This window comes from Globicephala melas, chromosome 1 (assembly GCF_963455315.2).
Source record: "Globicephala melas chromosome 1, mGloMel1.2, whole genome shotgun sequence".
NCBI classification, from domain to species: Eukaryota; Metazoa; Chordata; class Mammalia; order Artiodactyla; family Delphinidae; genus Globicephala; species Globicephala melas.
The window spans coordinates 132772053-132795734 of record NC_083314.1 but is presented as its reverse complement, the minus strand read 5'-3'; the positions used below and the strand labels follow the sequence as shown (position 1 = coordinate 132795734).

General features: G+C 38.3%; 1 protein-coding gene across 2 annotated transcripts in view; it reads left to right on the top strand.

Annotated features, from left to right (window-relative positions):
- CACHD1 (cache domain containing 1) overlaps nucleotides 1-23682 on the top strand; it is a 234246-nt gene that overhangs the window by 69208 nt on the left and 141356 nt on the right. For both annotated transcript variants that reach the window (XM_060304780.1, XM_030865831.2), the window contains exon 2: nucleotides 15697-15759. In XM_060304780.1, the coding sequence (XP_060160763.1) occupies nucleotides 15697-15759 (63 nt within the window). The remainder of the gene's footprint in view (nucleotides 1-15696; nucleotides 15760-23682) is intronic.

Sequence of the window (23682 nt, the reverse complement as noted above, 5' to 3'; positions counted from 1 at the left end):
ACATTTGAGTTCAAATCTCGCTCTGCCACTTTTACTAGCGCTGTCTGATTCCTCATCTAAAAAAATGAGGCTTATTATTCTTACCCTGAAATGTTGCAATGAGGAAGAGGAGGAGAAAAGTGGCGGTGGTGGTATTAATAGTAGAAGAGGTAGATAACAGTAAGAGAATTTGTGTCTGTTTATCAGTGTGTTAAGAGGCAGGGTGTGAATGAGAGATGAATGTGGCAGGGTGAGGGCAGTTATATGAGTATGAGAGGTGGCATTCTGAACAGAGCTCCAAAATCAGGCCTTGCAGACACTGGGCTGTGGTTGCTATAGATGAGGAATAATGCAAATACCCGGATAGCGTTGGATCAACCATGTGTATTAACAGCAGCTGGGCCTTCCAGAGCCTGAGAGCTGTCCAACTCAACTCCAGTTTTGAAGCAGTGTATTAATAAATGAAGAAATGCCAAACAGTTACCAACGCTGTTATATTTTAAATATATCTGTTTAACAAATTAACTCCTATGCGGCGTCATTGTGCCATTTCTGAGCTAATTTCCATTATTTATTTTTAAAGCATGAATTTAGAGAATATTGTGCATGCATGATGTGTTCTGTTAATGGGATACACGTTCAAAGTTGTATGATCAATACCTTTTTCTTTTCATTTTGTCACTTTCTCTCTGTGACTGTGTATAAAGTCTCATTAGGAGAAGATCAAACATACAGGTTTGGGGCTTTTGATGAATATGAACCCCAGGCCAAAAAACGAACCAGCCAACCTTCCCACTGTCTCCCCTGCACTGCACATTAGGCCTTAATATTCCCTGCTGAGTGCTGAGAACAAGGGTCCAGGTAACTTTGTGTTGTGTTTGGTTCAGGTGTGCCTTCCTCACGCTGGCTACTAGCTACAGCTTCTGCACACCTGCTTACACCTCCCTGTTCTCCTTTGCACTGTCAGCTCTTGAACGATGGGGCTGTCTTAGCATCACTTCGTCCAGAGCCAGCCCATAGTCTGTGCTCAGTGACAGCAAACTGAGCCGGGCTACGTTGGGAAGGTGAGCCCTTCCAGAACATGCAGCTGGAAAAGGTTGGACAAAGGAAGCTCACCAGCGGTTGTAGCAGTTTGAGGAACCAAGAAATCTTGATCCCAGATTTGAGCCATGGCCTCCAGGGGAGCCTAGAGTTGTGGGAAAGTAACCCCACCCTGTGCGGATTGGTTGTGTGGCTCTGAAGGAAGCTGCCTTTTCATTCATTAGTTAGTTTCTTGTTTGGTAAAACAGGGATTCTACCGACGCACACCTCCCAGGGTGGTGGTAAGGCAGAGACATTGCAAATCCAAGGGCTCCTTCCTTCTTTCCTTCCTCCTGTCTTCCCAGGAAGCCCCACCCAAAGATTAGTTCAGCTCTAGTTCTGAATTCGGTGGCTGCAAGTGGAGAGCAGCTGTCAGTGACTGAAGATTTGGAATATGCCCCTTTTTTTCCCCTCTAAGACGTCAGCGGGAGTGAGTATTTCTCTTTCCCTCTCCCTCCTTCTTTTTCCTTTTTTTCTTTTCTTTTTTTTTTTTAAGGTATTTCTTTTAACCAGACCATACTTTATAGTCTATGGAAATGTGGATTTATACAGAAATTCAACATAGGGAGACTATTACTGATATTTCAAGGAGATTCACAGAAGTGCTTTGATTTGAAAGGTGCATTAGTGTAGGGCTTTTCAAACAGTGATTAATGGGCCACCTCCATCCCAACTATGATGATTCTCGCACATATCGGCCTCCCCCGGGCCTGGGGACCCATTATCTACTGGAGGCGGGGGCCCAGGAATCTGCATTTCATTACAAGCAAACAGGATTTGTTTTGTACCTCTATAAAGTCTAATAACCGCTGTCTTAGTGATGGAAATCCAATTTGTATAACTGTTATTGAGCACCCAGTATGTGTTCTTCGTCATATTCATCACATAGATAGTAACTTAAGTCCTCACAGCTATGACCATAGGAAGGTATAGTTTACATAAAGTCACCCATGGAAAGGGCATAAGTCAGTGGCTTTTAGTATAGTTCCAGAGTTGTGCGATCATCACCATAATCTTAAAACATTTTCATCATCCCCCAAAGAAACCTTATTCCCTTTAGCAGTCATTGCCCACGGGTGGATATTATTACACCCATTTTTAGACGTGGGAAAATGGAGGCTTTGGACATTTAAGCAACATGCCTCCAACCCCGACAGTAAGTAGTGGAGCTGAGGACCATGGTCTGACTTCCTTGCTTCTAGAACCCATGCTCTTTCGACTGTACCATGCCCCTTTCCAGGAACTCAAGACATATATTTGCTTGGTGGGGAGAATAATTTGAGGTTCTGGCTTTTTCCTTGTTCAGTAGTTTTAGATAATATATTTTCCCTTCCCATTCTGTCTTTGTAGGGTAAATAAATAGGTTTTAGGGATAAACAACAAGGTCCTCCTGTATAGCACAGGGCACTATATTCAATATCCTGTGATAAAGCATAATGGAAAAGAATATGAAAAAGAATGTATATGTACATATAACTGAATCACTTCGCTATACAGCAGAAATTAACATGACACTGTAAATCAACTATGTATACATTGTAAATCAATAAAATAAATTAAAAAAATAGGTTTTAGTTTTTAGTTCATTATGCAGCACAGTTACATAAGAAATCAGCATGACTGAAAGCCAGGAGAAACCAGCATTTGGTCCTGTCCCTGATTGTGACCTATCATATATGGTGTTTGAGGCTTACTTTCCTCTTCTGTCAAATGAGGAAGTAATACCAAATCTTTTATTGATTCATTAAGCATTTATTGGACGTTTAATGGTGATTACACTGGATGCTGGATATTCAGAGAAAATGTTGACAATTTTAATACCAGCTGTGCTTAACTGGGCAAAAACTATATGTCAGTCACTGTCCTAGCTTGTCATTCCATTTAGTTCTAACTGCAAGCCTAGTAGGTAGTGACAATCACCCTGTTCTGTCTCTACGGCCTTGGAGGTATGTTGCTTAAATGAGGAAACTTAGGCTCAGAAGATTTAAATAATTTGTGCTGGTCACACAGCTGAGATGACTGAGGTCTGGCTGATTCCAAAGCCTGGACCTCAGTCCTCACACTCCTCTCCAGGTGAGCAGGAGTTGTTATTGCCTTCTGTGAGGTCACTACTCATGTTTCTAAACAAATACTTGCAACACAATGTGGAAGTAAATAATTCAGTGAAGGCGCTAAAGGAGGTTTAATCTTCTGACCTCTTTTTGAGGAGGTTTGGGGAGGTGTCTAGATGAGCCTCTGGGTTCTGTTAGAGGCATAGCTAATTATTGCATTTCTCCCTCTCCTGTAGCCCCTATTTGCTTAATACCTGCAGGTTGGATTTTTAGGACTACTTCCGTCCCCTGGTACCTGCAAGAACCCTGTTTGTTGAGCAGTACTAGGCCGGGAGGGACCAGCATCTCTGTGATGTATTTCCCAACTTGAATTTACGCCTCTGGCCTCCTTGGCAAATGTTTACAAAGCCGCAGACTCTAGTAAACTAGAGATTTGGCCTGTGCTCAGACAGGTGTTCCCTACCAAGTATCATCAGTAATCAAAGGGAAAGTCACTTTCTCAAGGACCCAGCTTGCATGTGGGTTTCTAAAGAAACTTGAAGAAGGCAGTTCGTTGAGCCTGGGAGCCAAGCTTGTCAAGGCACTGGGAGCTAATGTGAAAGCCATTTCCTGAAAATAGAGTTTTTAATAAGTCTTGTCACTACGGAAGGCTTCGGAAGTGCGATTTGGAAGAGCTCCTGACATTGGGATGAGGACACAGGAAATCTCAAATGACTTTTTATTCCTGGGAATAGTTGTTCATTTTGAAGGATTTTTGAAAGTTACTATTTACTGAGCTCTTACTGTATGTAAGGAATAAGTGCTATACAAGCACTGAACCTCACAAAAAACCCATAAGCTCGCTATTATTGTCGCCTCTTATTTTACAAATTAGGAACTGGTGCACATCTAACCTCTCCACAGCCACTCAGCTGGTAATAGAGGATTTGTTTTGTTTTGTTTTGTTTTAAACTCCCTTTCACGTTCCTATTTTTTTTAGCCCTAAAAACTTGCAGAAATAATTTTAACCAGCATTTATTCATTAAAATTATATTGTGAATCTGAGCCCAGAGAGCCATTCATTGTTCATTGAAATGTGAGTTAATGATTATTGCTGAGAATCATGGCATGTCGTGCTGGAGCCATTACAGCAGGGTTGTTACCATGGTATTCGATATGCATGACAGGCACCCTGGCTGTGAAAGCCTGAAAGACGATACAGTGAGGAGGACCTGGGAGACATTTGTGTAATCATATTAGCATCACATTTATTCCAGAAAGGCTAACTGCTCGGTTTCACGTCTTAATGTCCACGTTTAAGCTCACCACTCTCAAGATTGGTTTTCTCTATTTAAATTGTCATCTTAAACTATTCATCCCTTCAATACTTGGCCTCTCCTCCGGCAACAAGTTTTAGAGATATGTTTATAACATTTTTCTTAACAATTTAAGTCAGATTTCACCAGCAAATATAATTTTCTTGAAGCATCCATTTCATATGGCAGAAAGACCTAGCATTAGTAGCTTCTCAAAAGTCTAGCAATCTATACTTCAGTAAGATTCTAGCACAATAATAGAGTGGAAATTTTAGGATCACCAAGGTTTATATAATCTAACCCAATTTTCCACTTTATAGGTAAGGGAAACTAGACCTAGGGAGGCTTAATGCCTTCATCAGGCTTATAGCTGATTTATACAGAGCTAGTTTATACAGAGTTGCAATTTGACATTATTAGCTTTTGTGATAAATTTTGATTTATAGTTTCTGCACTTAATGAAGCATCACTGTAAATAAAAGAATAAACCAGAATTGAACTTATAAAAATTCTCTCTATTTGGATATGGCATAAATGAACATTTCATTTGAAAACCATCCAAAACAGACTCCCAGTAGCATATTTTGAAATGTCGAGAACCGGTCTTCGGGACTTCCGGGCTGTCCAGTGGTTAAGACTCTGTGCTCCCAGTGCAGGGAGCCCGGGTTCCATCCCTGGTCAGGGAACTAGAGCCCACATGCCTCAACAAAGGTCCCACGTGCCACCACTAAGATCTGGCGCAGGCAAATGAATAAAATAAATATTAAAAAAAAATAGAAAACTAGTCTTCAACTCAGAATGCAACATTGCAACTGTGCTTTAAACCTGAACAGTTGTTTTTCATTAAGCTATTTTTATATAAATTATTTTTTGAACAAGTACATCTCATTCCATAATATCGCTCTGTGCAAGTGCTATAGGGGTCGTAAAATTGAATAAAACAGCCCCTCAGAGGATTTTAAAATTTTACAAAGGAGATATGACAAATGGGAAACTTTCATTTAAGGTCAAGTGTCATTTGAAGGATCAAAGACGATCCAGTTCATTTGGTTCCTAAAGTTGTCACAGATCCTTGGGACAGTAACTGGCTTCTAAATGGACTAGGTTTTTTTCTTTGTGAGAAGGCTTAGGAACAGTTGAGGGAAGTGGGTGCATGGCTCTGAGCATGTGGAATATAAACATTCTTAAAGCACCTATTTCATCATGTCACTCCCCAGCTAAAAATCCTCCTAACAGCTCTTTATTTCTTGGCAAATACACATTTATTCATTTACTCATTCAAAAAACTCTTTACTCAGTGCCTACCATATGTGTAAAATCCAACTCCTCTTCCTGGCTTGAAAAACCTCCACATTGAGTTCTATTCCATTGAGTTCAGTTTCATTTCCAAAAGCTTCCCTTAGGCAACTGACCTTGTATCATGATTACTGACTCCGGAGTCTGTCTCTAGATTGTGAGCTTTGCTACAAAAGAAGCAATCTCCTTATCTTTGAACACCCCATTTCCAAGTATACAGGCCAGTGCTTAGTAAGTCCTTTTTAAGGGTTTTCTCGAGGCCAAAGGATCTAGAATGTAGGGCCACGTGGGCAGGGATTTTGTTACGCTCTTTTTTGTATCTTTAGTGTCTAGAACAGTGCCTGGCCCCAAGTATTGAATACTTATTACTTTGTGTTTAGTACTATGTGACAAACCCTCTCTGTGAATGCCCTGAAATGCTCTCATTTAAGCTGTTTTTCTTTTTTTTTTCCTGTTTAAATCTGACCTCAAATTCAAGCCCAAGCCCATCTCTTCAGAGTCCTGCTCCCCAGCTCCCCACGAACTCTGGCAGCACGTTGGGTCTGTGCCAAACATCCTGAGTTCATCCGGAGCCTGCATTGCACTGTTCACTGTTCATCCTTACTTCTTAATCTTTCATTTCTTCTCCCAACTAGAGAATGAGCTCCTTAAGAATATGGAGCCATATTTTACATGGTTTCTGACTCTATCAGAAAGGACGTGATTAACTTGCGTTATTAATTAAACATTATCATTTAGGTCTGGAAGGTTAAGCATTTCAGGGTTTCCAGTTCCCTTTGTCCTTAATGGATGGATTCCCGAGGACCTGAGCATTTGTGTGGATTTGCGCACACACAGAGCACTGAATATTGAAGGTTTATATACTTGAAATGCCTTTCCTCCAAGAATAAATGCATGGCCATTTAACTACCCCGCCTTTTTTTTTTTTTTTTTTCCCCTTCAAGGTGAAATTTAAAAAGCCTTAATGGAGATCTGGGGTATAGGGAGTGAGGAAATTAAGAGTTAGGAGAGTGGAAGTCGGGGAGTGGAAATCTGGCCCCATCTGCAAAGCGTTTGGGCAAGTCAGCTTCAAGTCAGCTTTCCATTTCTGAGAGGTTTCCATGTGCATTGTCATGAATATTATAGTCAAGTTACATTGGCTAAAAGGCTGAGTCTTTCCAACATGTGGAACTGATTTACTTGCCTTTTCCCCCTCTTACCTCCTTTGAAAGCCCAAACACAAAAACAACAGCAAAAATTCAGTAACCCTTCAGAAGCTTTATTGCATTTAGGGAAGTGTTTCCATCTTTCCATGCCTGTTTTTGTTCTCTCCGTTCCTATTTGCTCCCTGGCTCTCCTGGTTTAAATGCTGCAACAGGAAATGAAGTGATCAAGACTAAAAACTTTGCTTGCTGAGATTATTGCTTTAGATTTTCCCTGCTAAATCAGACTGCAGGCTGTTCCTTTTTCCCTGTAATTTCTTTTGAGGGATAGAGAGGGCCAAAACTGGCAACCCTTTGTGAAGGTGACCCTGGTCGCCGATTTGTGACTCTCCCACGAGCTTTCTTGCTTGCTATTCAGAGCTCATGTTGGTTGAAGGGTAAGTTAAATACCATGAGACTAAGGAATTCATAATTTGAGTTCTTTTGCAAACTTGAAGTATCCGAGGGGCTGTGTGTGTATATACTTAGAGCCTGAAGAGGACAGGGAAGGAAAAACAGAGGTGAGGGGGGAAGACTCTATTAATAGATTGTTGAGAAAAGGGGAATTTTTTTTATCTTAAAGAGAAAGGATACTTTGTTCCCTTTTTTGCTAGCTGGTTGAGTAATCAACCAAACTGACCATCTGTATGACTTAATGCCTAGATTAATGGATACACACACGCTTATTTATGCTTACTGTGTACCATGCAATGTGCTGAGGAATCATGGCATGGACCAGTTGTCAAAGAATTTACAACAAAGTTAGAACCTAGAAATCTAGAAGAGTGGAAGGAAATAAAGTAAACTGTAAACTGGTTTTTACTGAGCGGTCAGACAGTAGATTTTTTTCCCCTCTTCTTCCTTTACATATTTTCAAATTTTCTACAGTGAACATATTATTTTAACTGTAGCATAGACTGTCTTTGCTGCAGAAGTTCAGAGAAGGGAGAGATTACCTTTGGGAGGTTGTTAGGGATGAGGTAGGACTTGAGTTGGTAAATATTTATACAGGTATTTTTGGCCCCCCGTACCTCCAACTATCATAGCATAGCTATCATTAAGAGGATATTGTTAAGAGATGAACAATAATGGAATAGAATAATAATAGAATGACCATCAAGACTGTTCGAATAACTATCATAATGGTATGTGAAATACATTCATAATGTTTTTAGTGCAGTCTACCTAAATTTATCTTCACATTTATGAGGTTAAGATATGTGAAGTACCTGGTGCTAGACAGATAGTAAGCACTACACAAGCAATAGTTATATCATTTGTTATATATAGCAACCGTAAAACAAAATAAGGAAGTCTGTTGGGGCAGGACATGTGTGCCCAGGGTACCATTTGCACAAGGTCATCTATTGTGTACTGATTCGTTTTGTTTTAAATTCCCAATCTAGGCCTCTTCCTCTACCATGATTTTCAGTACCTAAGCATTTCCCTTTGTCATGAAACTGGAATAGCCCTGTTTCTTGCAAGTCACTGTGGTATTCAAGATCAAATATTTATAGTGAGGATCAAGCATGAGCCCCTACATTTACTTTTTCCTCTGTAAGCTCTCAAGGTGGTGATCTAGTACAAATGGTTCTCTGTAGAGTTTATTGTAACTGAACGTATGTCTTTTTTTCCCCTAGTGTGTCAACTCTTTGGAAAATGTTTGTCATTACCCATCATAAAGGAAATTCATGCTCCGTTTTGAGATTGGGGGGTGGGGAGGAAAGAATATATGTTCTGGGTTCATTATTCATAGGCAAGCCCTGTTACTATTTTGGTCACTTTCTAGATTTTACCTAAGTTTTCTCTGTTAAGATGATGATTACATAGAGGATGATACATAAACTTTGGAGTAAGGCAAACTTTGCACCCAGACTTGGTCACTTAATTACAATGTTCTACATTTGGGCAAACCAAACTTCTAAGGCCTCAGTTTTCTCACCTGTAAAATGATGACATAGTAGCTAACTACTATGAAGGGTTGCTATGAGTATTAAGTGAGGTAATGTGTTGCAAAGCACATTAATATACACGGTTAATATACACGGTAACACTGTTATGCATAATGTACCCCCTTTACACACATGTAATTAGAACAATATTTGTGTATTAAAATGCTCATTTTAAAATATAAACAATAACAAAAATCATTGTAAACACTTTTATTAGCTGTACAGTATATTACTGATTGGATGAAGTGTAATTAATCGGTCCCCTATTGGACAGTTAGGTTATTATTTTTTTTGTTAGTGGTAACCTTTTCAATACTCTTGGTAAACTATTTTCTGGAACTACTTGTATCCAGATGAACAAATTTAGAGATTTTTTTTTTAATGATGGAGATTTATGGCAGCAGGTTTGTGATCTCAGAATGCAGATGATGAAGCCTCCTTAGAGGCTTAGACCTCCTTAGACCTTCCATATGTTCAACAGTGTGAGGTTAAATAGTCTGGTAAAAATCGGACAATGTCTACTCTGGGCAGAGTGATCCCTTATAACCTAGTAAAAGCTTATTCATGGGGTATGCTTAGGGGAGAATAGAGTTATGCATATGTTTTCTTCTGAAACACTTAAACTAAGCTGCCATTAATTCCCTGTCCAGTGATTGTTGGAGTTTGTTTTAATGACAGCATGGTTAATGTTGGTCAACATCTTGAGATAACGGTGGTAATCTATATTTTCCTTCCCTTTGGCCATAATTCCTAGAACAGTAGGAAGAGATCCAGAGAGGAATGAAGCTGTTAGTGAACTGTCAGCCAAATTGGCTTGTGACAGAGACCTGTAAACGTCAAGAGAATAAGCTTTTGAATAAAAATTCAGTCCTGCATTTTCTTAGCAAAGATCAGGGAGGGAGTCCAACAGAACCTTATTAGGCTTGTTAGAGGTATTTCTCCTCTGTGGTTTTGTGCTATACCGTTCATTTAAACATCTAGTTCAAATTTGGCAGAGCTGTTGGAGTGAAGGTGGAGCCAACTGTCAGGATTGACCATCTTATTAAACACTCATGTAATTGTTCCTGTTCCAGTTAAGTGGAATTCTCTTGCCATCTGTTAAGCAGGCTCAATTAATAGAGAGATTTGGGAGGGAAAGATGGTAGGTAGGGAGGGTGGGTCAATGGAGTGAGGACTTGGGGACAGGGAAGGACTAAGTTGCAGCCCTTAAGAGGTGAGGGAAAGTAGCTCTCCCTCCACCTACACACACACACTAACACACACACACACACACACACACACACACACAGAGCAGGATGTCTTTTTTTCTTTTCATGCGGGAGAGGTAGGGGAACTGTATTCAAGTGTAATGTGGCTCTTTAATTTCCTCTTTGGGGGAGGAGGGGGAAGGCAGCGCTTAGGGAATAAAAGAACAGAATATGCAAATAGGAGATTTGATTAAATTGTGTTATATAAGTTTAGCGCGTCCAGGTTGGATGAGACTCAGATAAAGACAACTTTTTTCTTGCTGGAAATTCAGGTTAGTACAGTACCATTGATGGGAAGCTGAAGAACTAAGTCATGGTATATACTTAGAGTTTGAGGGAGTAATTAATATGAAGCCTCAGGGAAGGCTCAGGAGACCTTATCTGTAAATTGCTAGGTGACTCTTCAGTATTGGTACAGTCTAATTTCATCTGGTTGCAGATTGGGGTGTAGATTTTTTTTTTAAGTATAATAGCCCAGTTAATAGATTATTGTCCTTTTTAAAACTGCATAAATGATTTTTAAAATATACAAAAACATTTGTCATGGGTATATTTTAAAGAGACTGCCTAGAATGTGTGTTTAAAGTAGATTTATTGGGCTTCCCTGGTGGCACAGTGGTTGAGTGGCCGATGCAGGAGACACGGGTTCGTGCCCTGGTCCAGGAAGATCCCACATAACGCAAAAAAAAATAAATAAATAAAATAAAGTAGATTTATTGAAGTATAGCATACATCCAGCACAGTGCACACTCATAAATGTACAGCTGGATGAGTCCTCACAAGAGTGAACACATCCCTGTAACCAGCACCTAGATCAAGAGATAGAACATTTCAGCATCCCAAACGTAGGCTTCATGCCCTATTCAGTTGACTGTCCCACAAAATGTAACCACTATCTTGGCTTCTAATAGGCTAGGTTAGTTTTGCCTGTTTTTGAACTTGATATAAATGGAATTAACATTCTTTGTGCCCTGGTGTCTGGCTTCTTTCACTCAGAAAATGTTTATAAGAGTCATCACGTTGATGCATGTTGCAATTGTGTGTTCATTTTCATCTCGCCCAAATATTCGACTGTGTGAATTCACACAGTTTGTCTATTCTGTTGCTGATAGGCATTTGGATAATTTCCAGGTTGGGGCTATTATGAGTAGTGCTGCTATGAACATTCTTAAGATTTCTTTTGATAAACACGAACACATTTCTACTAGGTATATACCAGGATGAGAACTGCTGGGTCATAGGATATGCATATAATTAACTTCAGAAGATACCGCCAGTTTTCCAAGGTATGTGTTTTAATGAGGGAAAGGTCAGTTTTGTCTTTAGATCAGAGTACTTAGTTGCCTTGAGCTTAAGAATAAGGCATGATGGGGGCTTCCCTGGTGGCGCAGTGGTTGAGAGTCTGCCTGCCAATGCAGGGGACACGGGTTCGTGCCCCGGTCTGGGAAGATCCCACATGCCGCAGAGCGGCTGGGCCCATGAGCCATGGCCGCTGAGCCTGCGCTCTGCAACGGGAGAGGCCACAACAGTGAGAGGCCCGCGTACCGCAAAAAGAATAAGGCATGTTGTTGTTCTTGTATTCTTTTGATTATGGAAATTAATATGACTGACAAAGAGGAGTCAGTGAACTATTTCTCCTTAAAATAACTTGTAAAGACCCCTCACCTATTTTAATGATGTTTTCACTATACAACAAAGTGTATTTTTACTTCTAGTATTTGACAAGAATGAGAAGAGTAATGGGCAAGAACAAGCAATATATTTGCCTTTACTTCCAGGGATTTGTACACCGAGGAGATTGACTTCAAACTCCCTCCAGATTGTGCTCAAATTAAGAGTTCAAATGTCTGGAATTCCTTTGGTCCTCGAGGGAATTTGAGTAAGGGAAAGTGACAACTTGGAAATAGAATGCGGCATGCCCACCCTACCCACCTACATCCTAACCCTGTTACTGTGAGTGAAGCATCAGAGAAGACGAACAATCTGACCTTTTGGGATTGCTCTTCATGTCATGTTTTAAGAAAACTTTTTTCCATTTCCACTTTTCAAGTCCTCTGACAACCAAGAAACTCTTGCAGTCACGAAAATGTCAGCTAGGTGTATCATTTGGAATTCCTGGCTCTCAAATTAAAAATAAAATGCCCAGAAAACTCTGTATTGTATTCCTTTCACAGTTTTACATAGCAATAGAAAGTAATAAAAGATAAAATCTTTGTCTGGGACTCTTATTAGTTATGCCTGACATTGGTCATATGTATATAAAGTTATACCAGCACACTGTATCTTGCTTAAAATAAAATTGATAGAAAAAGACCCCAATCTTCACTCTTTTTCTGCATGCTGATAACAGGATTTCTAGATTATCCTGAACGAAAAGGTGATGTGAATAAATTTAATAGTTTTGCTAGAAGCAATGCCTGTTTTTAACTCACGACCTAGATTTAGACCTCAACACTTGAAAATGCATTTTCTAACTTCTGAGCTGTAGTTTTTAATCTGTAAAATAGGTTTCAGATCGCTGTCTCCCACATCGGGTTGTTGCAGGGATCAAATGAGATCATCTATGTGAAACTGTAAACTATGAAAGTACTAAGCCTAATAAGCCTTTGAGAACTGGGCTTAGCAGGCCCTGCATTTTAAGAAAGATTATTACTGGCCATTAATCTAGAGCATAATGGAATATCACTCTATACCTTGAGATCTTGGGCACACAGCTAAGCCTGAACTTTTAACCTTGCACCAGACGTGGCTGGCTGACCTGTTTAGTTGTGAGTTACTTGTCTAGGTTCTACTGGCCTTTCACTAACACCCTTCCCCGCTGTGGGAAGAGGGGCAAAAAGTTGTTTGCTTGGTGATAGCTCCAAACTATTATTCTAGCAGGCCACCTTTCATTTCTGGGGTGGTAAGAGGGTTGTATAAAATATATAAGTAGTCTGTAAGATCACTACTGCTTACATCTATAACTTCTTTCTTTTAACATTTTCTATTACCCACCTAATTTTTATTAGGTGTTGAGAATATAGAAACACTTATAAGCCATAAAAGGCTCTAATAAAAGTGTTGGCCATCATGATTGATAGTAATTGTTAAGAAAATGAATGAGTAAAACAGGGGCTGGACACGGCCTGGCAAACACTTCCTGGCTTATATTCCTTATTACTACTGAGGAATTCACCTTTCTTTTAACAACAAAGAAGAGGGAAGGATCTGAGGTTCCTCATTAGGTGTGGCCCTTGGTAGTTGTTTTGAGCAAAGTGGATCTGCTTTGCTTCCCAGAACATGGGTTACTCCATCAGTCACCTCTTGGGGGAACACCTCCCAGGACAGGACAGATAATGTATCAACTGAAATATCGCTGCCAGAAATGAAATAAGAAATTGACCACACTCATCAAGATATGGAGACACTTCATGAATTATGTTAGTTTTTAATAAACGTGCACTCTTGGTACTGAGCAGGTTGTGAAAATCAAATTATATAAAAATAGAGAATGTGGTCTGGGAGTGTCGGTGGCAGTGACATTGACACAGCCTCTAAAAGCATTGTTGTCTAGTGAACTAAGGTGTTCACCAGAAAACGGGCTGGAGGTCTGCAGATTTATAATTCCTTCTCCAAAATGATGTCTGTTTTAGGATTCAGAATCCTGTTGCCCCTTGATGATGAAACACCTCCAGTGAAATCTAAAGCAGAACCCTGTAATCAGAGGCATTAGTACATCTGCATCAAAAAGAATAAATACTCACTAAGTGGTTTAATAAAGACTATAAATCCACATCAGTTCAAGTTAGGATTTACTGCCAATAAGTTCATGTCATGTCATATTTTGCTAGCAGATGTGTTATGCAAAACTTATGATTTTCAGAGCCTTTTGAATTTTAGAATTACACGTAAAGGGATTGTTGATCTGCATTACGTTTGGGTGTTAGCTCCTAACAGGAGTGTTTTTCATATGTGTCCAGCTACCAGGTAGCAAATGCTCATGAGACAATAGGGTTAGTAGCACCATAACCGGAGTCGCACTGCCTGGGTTCAAATTCCAGCCCTGCCAAATGACTTTGGGTAAATTACCTAATTTCCCAGGGTCTTCGTTTTTCATCTTTGGAGCTGCAGGAATTTTGTTATTACATAAGATATGCATATGAGGTACAATGTGAATTGCATTAGGCACTCAATAAAATATGCTTCTGTTTCCTCATATATACTCATATAATGGGGATAATCATAGTGCTTGTCACAAAGGTGTTTTATGAGACTGAAATAGGTATATAGGTGTAACATGCCTAAGAATAGTGTCTGCCCCGCAGTAAACATTTAATAACTAGTCGCCAGTATCATTATCACCATTACTAAAAATCTGTACCTTTCCTATTAGCAAGTCATTTTCAGGAAAGAAAACGACAGTAAGCATCTGTTGACTGAATGAGTGGTGCATTGAAAAATTACGATAATTTGTAATTAGAATTTTCCAGACTGTAATTCCATCCCATTCCATCTCCATCCTTCCCAAGTGTGTTTACTTCCCTTCCCCCAGCAACATGCCCCCACCCCACCCCTCCCCCAGCCCCATCACCTTGATTTTCCTTCATTTGCACAGCACTTGATGAACTTGGCACTTGTCTTCCTCATCACCACCATGCAGGTGTGTTAGGCTGTCTGGGAAGCTGTCCCAGATGACGACAAACCCTTGTCAGTAGGATACAAAGGAACACGGTAAATTTTGGCTGACATCTCCAGGTCTGACTCCTTACTCAACTGGAGAGTTCCAGAGGTATCTTTAAAGTTTTAGGATAAATGACGAGGCTGCTGTTCCTTTTTTTTCCCCCCAGTCCCTAACAGATCCGTTTCTTGGGTTCTCTTTTTTTTTTTTCTGGTTTGTTACAGGTTAATCTTTTGTGATTGGTCAGTAATGGTGGGGTTTGGTAAAGTCATAAGTCTGCAAGGTGTTGTAAATGCAGGCAGTGTCTGCAGGACTGGGTACCAGCGAGGCAGAGACCAGCGGGAAGAATGTGTGTGCTTGTGTGCCGCAGTTTGGACTGATGTCTTGGCACGGCCGTCTTGTTTCCTGGCATGTAAGGACTGGATTCTCTCTTAAGGCCACACATGTTTGGCAAACCCTATTAATTTACTCTTTCGAGGGGCTGCTTGGGTAATGAAGGTGATAGACAATATTGGGTAGGTACTGGTTGGACAGGGACATGAGGGAATATGGAAAGAATCTTTTTTAAAGAGCTTGATTACATTAGACTGTAGTGTCTGTAAACAATTACAGCATTCAGGGAGTGCAGGATTTAAATGAGAAACACAACTTTGTCAGATTATACCAGTCGGATAAAATGGCATGGGCTCCGGAAATCTATAATTAAATGTATTTCTGAAAATGAAAAATATAGCGTAACATCTGGTTTATTTCACTACAGAAGTGGATGGGTATTGCTTACATAAGTGTGATTGACTAGCTGATATTTGGATTTCTCTGTGTAAAATAACTGTTTTAATTAAATTTTTCTGCTTGATTCTATCTGTGCTGTAAACAGCTTATTCACATACACATTCATATAGAAAATGGCTGTCTTGTTTAGAAAATCTGATGTTTGTTCATTTTCTTTTCCTTGCAGCGGATATTCAACTCCTTTGTTTACACTGAGAAAATCTCAAATGGAGAAAGTGAAGTACAGCAGGTAAGACGTGATTTAGCACTTGACCTTCTCTGTCTTTGTCTTGCTTTTGGGTGTGACTTCATTACACTTTCCAATCTCCATGTGAGGCTGTCTGTTGTTTTCTGGGTGTGATTTCATATACATCTTAAGCAAAATGGCGACAACCTCCCACTTCACGTTCTTATAAGCAGTTGAAATAATGGCTATATAGATGGCTTTCTGCTGTTCATGTTGTACTTTGAAAATATTATTTAGTGCCTTGTTATTGTTTTGGAAATTCCTAAACTACTCAAATTTTAAAATATTAGAAATTATTTCATCTGCTATAGGAAAAAGTGCCCAGGCTTTGGAATCAGACAAACCCCAGGTCAAATTCTGGTTTTCCTACTTACTTCATGACTCCCAGGAAGCAATTTAGCCTTCTGAGGTTTTAAATCAGAGGGACATAATATCTGCATGATGGGGTTGTGAGAATTAAATGAAGTAATGTCAAATTAACTGAGAATAAGTGAAATGCTTTAGGTGGAAGCCCTGACATAGAAGCAGCTCAGTGGATGTTGGCTTCTTTTGTTCTTTTATTTTTCTTTCCTCTTCTTGTATTCTTCCATTGCTGCTTTTCTCCCATCTTCTCAATGCACTGTGAGGTCAAAAAGTTCTGAGGCCAGATTCTGTTTACTTTATTTATAGCTGGCCTCTAATGGACTGCTTCCTAAATTAAAGCATAGTGTTGGTGAACTTGGTCATAAATAATTGATCTGTGCTTGAAAAGAAGGGTGGTAAAGAGGATTCTGGGTTTTAATTTCAGTTAATCCACCAACTTCATTACACCATGTGACCACCAACTAGTAATTTGAAGCTAGGTTGGAGACTTAAGTAAAAAACAGGACCAAACTAAAAACCAGAGTGTAGCAGAGTGCTTCCACAGAATAAAAAGATAACTATAGGAAAATACATAATAATTTAAACTCTCTGGGGCCTTCATCTTATTCATGGAAAACAGCTTGACTTGATCTGAACTACAGAAGTGCTATGCAAGAGGACAAAGTTTTGCAAGTATCATTAAAGTGAAGTTATTTATAGGGTATTTATTTATAATAAATTACTGTAATTTGATCTTGAAGTTCAGCATCTCTTATTTATAGACATTAAAGATCTTTATTGGTTTCTGCAGGTTAAATTTAGAGGACATAAGCCATTAAGCACGTACCCTTTTTCTTAGCTTTAGATATTTTTAAAACGTAATGACCTGAGTTGTAGTGAATGTGGTTTGCTATATCAAATCTTACCTTCATAATTCCTGTCTTATTTTTATTCCAGCACACTGGAAAGTGCTTTAGGGTCATGAAATTTAAAAGGGTTTTTATAGGGGAAGGTTTCTACACAAAGCATGTTCAAGGAAACTTTTTGGGAGACCAAAGGCCATTCGATAACATTTTAAAGAAACTGATCCAGGGATATCAGTTTTACTGCTTTTCTTGAGTAACAGATACAAGTTCTTCCTTCACTGGTTTTTAAACATGAAAGTTGTTTTGTTTTCTTGGAGTGATGTTCTTGCTTTTTTCTTTTTATCTAGCTGTGAACAAGTTGGGAAGCCTTCCATAATAATTTTTTAAAAATATTAGCAGCTGATTTAGCACACATAGAACACTGGTGATTTCAGTATATTATCACATTGATTTTTTTCCATATAACGCTGAAGGAAAGATACTATCCTTATTACAGATGAGATAGGTGAAACTCCGAAAGATAGAATAAGTTAGCTATCGTCTCATGACTAATACGTAAACGAGCTAGTTTTCAAAGTAAATTTACACTAAGTTATATTATCTGTATTTTTATTTTAACAGTTTATTTTTAAAATCTATATTTTCATACAAAACAGGAGTCTCTGCTAAACTGTCTTTGGCTGAATAAGTCAGATGAAGGAGAGTCACCACATCGTCAGTTCTGCCTTCTCTCTTTGATTGTCAAAAAGTTCTCTTTTATATTGACTAGGAATGTACTTTTTAACTTTTCTCTAATTTCTCCAGTCTCTTTAGGAGAACCCTGGACAAAACAGATCTTATGCCTCTTTTGCATCCAGTATTTGGAGATAATTATCATACCATTATCATTTAGCCTAAAATTTAAAATACCCAGATCGTGGATAATTTCTTCTTCTATGACAAGATTTCCAGGCCCTTTCAGTCCTCTGGTCACTCTAACAACAACAATAATAATAAAAGCTTATATTTACGTATTTACCGAGTATCTGCTCTCCCTTCAATATTGTGATAGTCTTGTGGCTTGAATTGGACTAGAGTTATTCCCATTCTAAAGTGACAAAACAGAGAGCTCCTCACATCTTCTTGACTTGATTAATAGCTACCCAGGAACTCTGGGCCCTGTGATCCTGGACAGTACCCAGGATGAAATCTTTAGGGAAATACTTACCTCTTAGGTTTCCTGTTCTATCCCCCATCACAGTCATTCACACTTTCATATATATTATCTCCTTGAAACTTCAGAATAACTCTGTAAGGTAGGTGAAGTTACTATTACTAACCAAGTTCAGAAAGGTCAAGGATCCTAGATAATTAGTAATTGAGCTGACTTTTTAAAAATTGTGAAATATATCAAACATGTAAAGAGTATATAAAACATATATGAGTAGAATAAAGGAATACTATATTAAAATGAACATCTCAACATACTACCCATATAAAGAAGTAAAGCATTACCGGTGCTTCAGAAAGCCCCCATGTGACCTTCCCAGGTGGTACCTCCCTTCCTCTCCCAGAGATAAGTCTATCCCGATTTTTTTTGTTAGCCATTCCTTTGCTTGTGTGTGTCTGTGTGTTTGAGATATATATATATCCGCAAATTCATTATTCGACTGTTTTTGTTCTTTATATACATCTTAAGTGTATTATTCATGTATCTTGCTATTTTACTGAGCATTATATTCCTTAAAATCACCTATGTTGATATCTGTAACTAAGGTGCCTTTATTTCCAATTCTGTGGTATTCCATTAAATGCAGTTTAAGTATCCATTTTTCTGTTGGTGATGTTTGGGTTGTTTCTAGTGTCGTAATTTTTGTTGCTGTTGTTCACGTCTCCTGGTGCAGAGTTCAGGTGGAATAATTCTTTGAATTGCAGAAACATTATTATCCCTCACCTCTGCCAATTAAATGCTAGTGTGTGTGTATCTATACATGTTCCACGTGCCCTAGGTGAGGAGACGGACTGTTTAGCTCAGGTGGAGAATCCCTTCTCTAGAGTAGAATTGCTGGGTACCAGAGTGTTCAATGTGTCTGGATAATGCAAAACTGCTTCCACAGTTGTTGCCACGGGTTACCTTCCTACAGACGGAGTACTGGCAATGTGCTGCTCTGTACCGTCTTCAATACTTGGTGCTACCGAGTTTTAATCTTTTCCCAGTTTGGGGTGTCTGAAATTATATCTAATGGGTTTAATTTGTTTTACTCTGATTACTAATGAGTTGAAATGACTTTTTACATGTTTATGGTTCATTTTTGTATGTTGTTTTGTTGTGTCAAATGTCTGCTAATGTCTTTTGTCCATTTTTAAAATTGGGCTCTTTATTTTAGAAGTTTAAATATTCCACACATGTTCTGTATCAGCTCTGTCCAAAAGAGACTTCTGTGCTGATGGAGATGTTTCATATTGGTGCTAATCAAGCAGCCGCTAGCCACATGTGGCTGCTGAGCGCTTGAAATGTAGCTAGAGCTACTGAGTAATTAAATTTTAAATTTCATTTAATTTAATTTTAATAAAGTAGCCCCATATGGCCAGTGGTTACCATATTAGATTCCCTTACAGGTTTATGTTTCATAAATATAAATGTTCTCCCAATGTGTGGCTTTTCTTTTCACTTTCTTTATGATATCTTTTAAAGAATTGAAGTTTTCATTTTTAATAGTCAGGTTTTTTTAAACCAGTCTTTTCCTTTAAAAGTAGTCATCTCGGACCTCCCTGCTGATCCAGTGGTTAAGACTTCGCCTTCCAACGCAGGGGGTGCGGGTTCAATCCCTGGTCAGGGAGCTAAGATCTCCACATGCCTCACGGCCAAAAAACCAAAACATGAAACAGAAGCAATATTGTGACAAATTCAATAAAGACTTTAAAAATGGCCCACATCAAAAAAAAAATCTTTAAAAAATAAATAAATAAATATAGTCATCTCTATGGGACAGGTTTCCTAAAGCAAAGAGATTTACTGATGATATTGAAAGATCTTAATGTTTGTTTTAACTGAATTAAACTTTTGCTTTCTTATCTCAAGCTAAATATTTTATAGTATTTTACTAATAAGTTAAACAAAAAAAAACTTTTCCTTTTTGGTCTCTGATTATTGTGTGTTGTTAAATTCTGCCCCAAAGACATAAAAATTTTCTCCTTTATTGTCTTCTAAAACTTTTGCCTTTCTCATTTAAGACTTTTATCCACCTGAAATTGATTTTAGTGTTGGATGGTGAAGTAGGTATTCAATTTCTTTTTCCTCTGCCCCATATGTATTTCTAAGTGTTCTTATACTATCTGTTGAACAATTTGTCTTTTTTTTTCCATCTGTTTTCAGTCATTAGTCAAGTTTCCACGTATGTGTGAGTTTGATTTGGTTCCGTTGGTGTATTTATCTGTCACTGTGCCAGTACCACGTATTCAGAAGGGTAACACTGTCCCCTTCATTTCTTTTTCTTTCTTTTTTTTTTTCCTTTTAAAATTAGTGGACTTTATTTTTAGAGCGGTTTTAGGTTTACAGAAAAATTGACCAGAAACTACACAGGTTCCCATATACCTCCTCTGCTTCCTCACAGTTTCCCCTATTAGGAAAAAAATTGCGTTAGTGTGGTACATTTGTTATACTTAATGAACCAATATTTATACATTATTATTAAAACTAAAGTTAATAGCTTACATTAGAGTACACTCCTTGTTCTGTACAGTTCTATGGATTTTGACAAGTGTATAATGTCATGTATCCACTATCATGTTATCAAACAGAACAGTTTCACCTCCTTAAAACCTCCTGTGCTTCATTTGTTTAGTCTTCCTTCCCTTCCTCTCTTTGAGCCCCTGGCAACCACTGATCTTTTTACCGTTTCCATAGTTTTGCCATTTACAGAATTGCATTTAAGTTTTTAATTTCATAAAAACTTTCATATGCTAAAAATTATAGTTTTGAAACACAAAATGTAGCCCATTTCTTCCCTGGAATAATACAGTACATAGCATTTTCAGGTTGACTTATTTCCCTTTGCAATAAGCATTTACAGTCCCTTCATGTCTTTTCAAGTCTCGCTACCTTATTGCTTTTAATGGCTGAAAAATACTCCATTGTATGTATGTAGGTCAGCTTGTTTATTCATTTGTACATTAAGGGACATCTTGGTTGCTTCCGGATTTTAGCAATTATGAATAATGCTGCTATAAGTTTGTGTGCAGATTTTTGTGCGGACATAAGTTTTCAATCCACTTGAGCAAATACCAAGGAGTGCAATTGCCAGATATTATGGTGAAGTATCAATATAGTGCAAGGAACTGCCAAACTGTCTTAAAAAGTGGCTGTACCATTTTGCATTCCTACCAGCAGTGAATGAGAGTTACTGTTACTCCACATCCTCTTCAGCGTTTGAGGTTGTCAATGTTCTGGATTTTAGCCATTCTAATAGGTGTGTTGTAGTATCTTATTTTTGTTTTAACTTGCAATTCCTTTCTTTTTTTTTTTTAACATCTTTCTTGGAGTATAATTGCTTTACAATGGTGTGTTAGTTTCTGCTTTATAACAAAGTGAATCAGCTATACGTATACATATATTCCCATATCCCCTCCCTCTAGCATCTCCCTCCAACCCTCCCTATCCCACCCCTCTAGGTGGTCACAAAGCACCAAGCTGATCTCCCTGTGCTGTGTGGCTGCTTCCCGCTAGCTATCTGTTTTATGTTTGGTAGTGTATATATGTCCATGCCACTCTCTCTCATTTATTTTTCTTGAGAGCATCTGTGGCTCTTTGCTATTATATAAGAATTTTAAAAAAAAATTGATATTTTTCTGTTACTATTGAGTCCTATGTATTTATATCTAATTATCTTCTTAAGCTATTATATTAGTCCTAATAATTTACCTATAGATTCCTTTGGGTTTTCTATGTAAATGATCATATATGCAAATAAGATAGATTTGATTCTTTCTTTCTAATTCTTATAGTTTTTATTTCTTTTCTGTGTCCTGCTACACTGGCCTCCAGAAAAGTATTGTATATGTATGGTAATAGTGGCCACCTATGATATGTATTATTTTTATTGTTTAGTTTCAGGTGTATTTTATCATTTCTTCTTTGATCTATTAGTTATTTAAAACTATGTTCTAAAATTTCCAGATATATGTAGAGTCTTTCTAATTTTCTAGCCGTCCCTTCTGTTTTCCTCATTGTATTGAGAGCATAGCTCTTTGGCTTATAGTTTTATGTAGTACCTCCCATCAGATTTCCCACCTTGGCCAAGCCCTGAGGTTTCTCTCTTATCCATATTGTGCTGTGCTATCATCAAAGTGGAAACTCAAGGTCTCCAGATTATGCCCAATTCTCAGGGTAAAAAGAAGGGTCTGGCACTGGCTTATTTCCCACATTTCTGGCTCTCACCTTGTTTGGGGACTTAAGTGCCCCTAAAGGTGGTTTCCACTTTCATCCAGGGCACTAACCTCTTAATAATTATAAGGACAATTACAACTGCTTCTAAAGATTTGTTTGATAAGCCAAAAACAGATTAGTTATTCAAAGTAGATTATTGACCTATGTCCTCTTAATTATAGCTCACGATCTTTAGTTGGAAAGGAACCACTTCTTTATGCTTGTTTTTGTATGTTTTGTAGTATCTGGAATACTGACTTGCATTTTCTATCCATCATTTCTCCTTTGGGGTAATGGAAACTAGAGCCCCAAGGGTTCTTGCCCTCCCTCTTTACTATCAAACCTTATTGAGAGTTGGATCTGACTTATGCATAGTATGTAATTAGGCAGTAAATCTAACGTGTTAATATATTTCTGGTTAGGGGAGCAATATAATTAAAACTAATAAAAAACATTTTGTGATTCTTGACTCTTACCACACAACTCTCTATGGTATATAGACTTTTCCTTGCTTTTTCTCATTATTTCTTTTAAATTAACCTTCAGAGTGTGGTTCTAAATTGCCTAACAATGTGTTTTAAATTTTTAATTAGTTCATTATGTAATTTTGCTGCCAAAAAACTATGGCAACAGCCTCGGGAAAATAAATATCCCATGCACACATTCTTGAGTGGATCACCTCCCATAGACTCCAGTTTTGAATACTTAAAGAAATTAAGTTGTTTGAGCACATAAGGGCATTATGTGAAATTGAACCTGCATCAAGAAAAATAAATCTTTGATTAAGTGCCCTAGAAGATATCAAAATGTGGTCCATAAAAGACAAAGCAGTGAAGAACAAAACAAAAGGAGGAAAAGCTTCTTGGGGCGCTTGATTGAATCACTAAAAAAATCAAAGCTACTTTGGACATGTTTCAAGAGTTTGCGCTTTTTTTTCAAGTGCTCTAGTAATTATTTATGTTAACAATTTATTCAATGATATGGCAAGCATCATCTTCATAATAATTGCAGTATTTCATAAAATATTGACTGTTGGCAGTGGCTGATTTTAGAAGACTTCAGAATTCTTTTGAAATGGGAAAATTGGTAGGAGAACTGCATACTCATAGAGGAGAGATGCACCTGACATTGGGCCAAGGGCATTCGTCTAACAGTCTCCCTCTCTCTTCTGTGGTATCAGTTTTCTTTCTTCAGAATCACATCCATTAGCATGTAAACATGCTGTTCCATCTTAAACACACAAGAAAAAACTCTTCTCTTGACGCCACCTCCCACTCCAACTACTGCCCCGTTTCTTTCTCCCCCTTTGAGGCA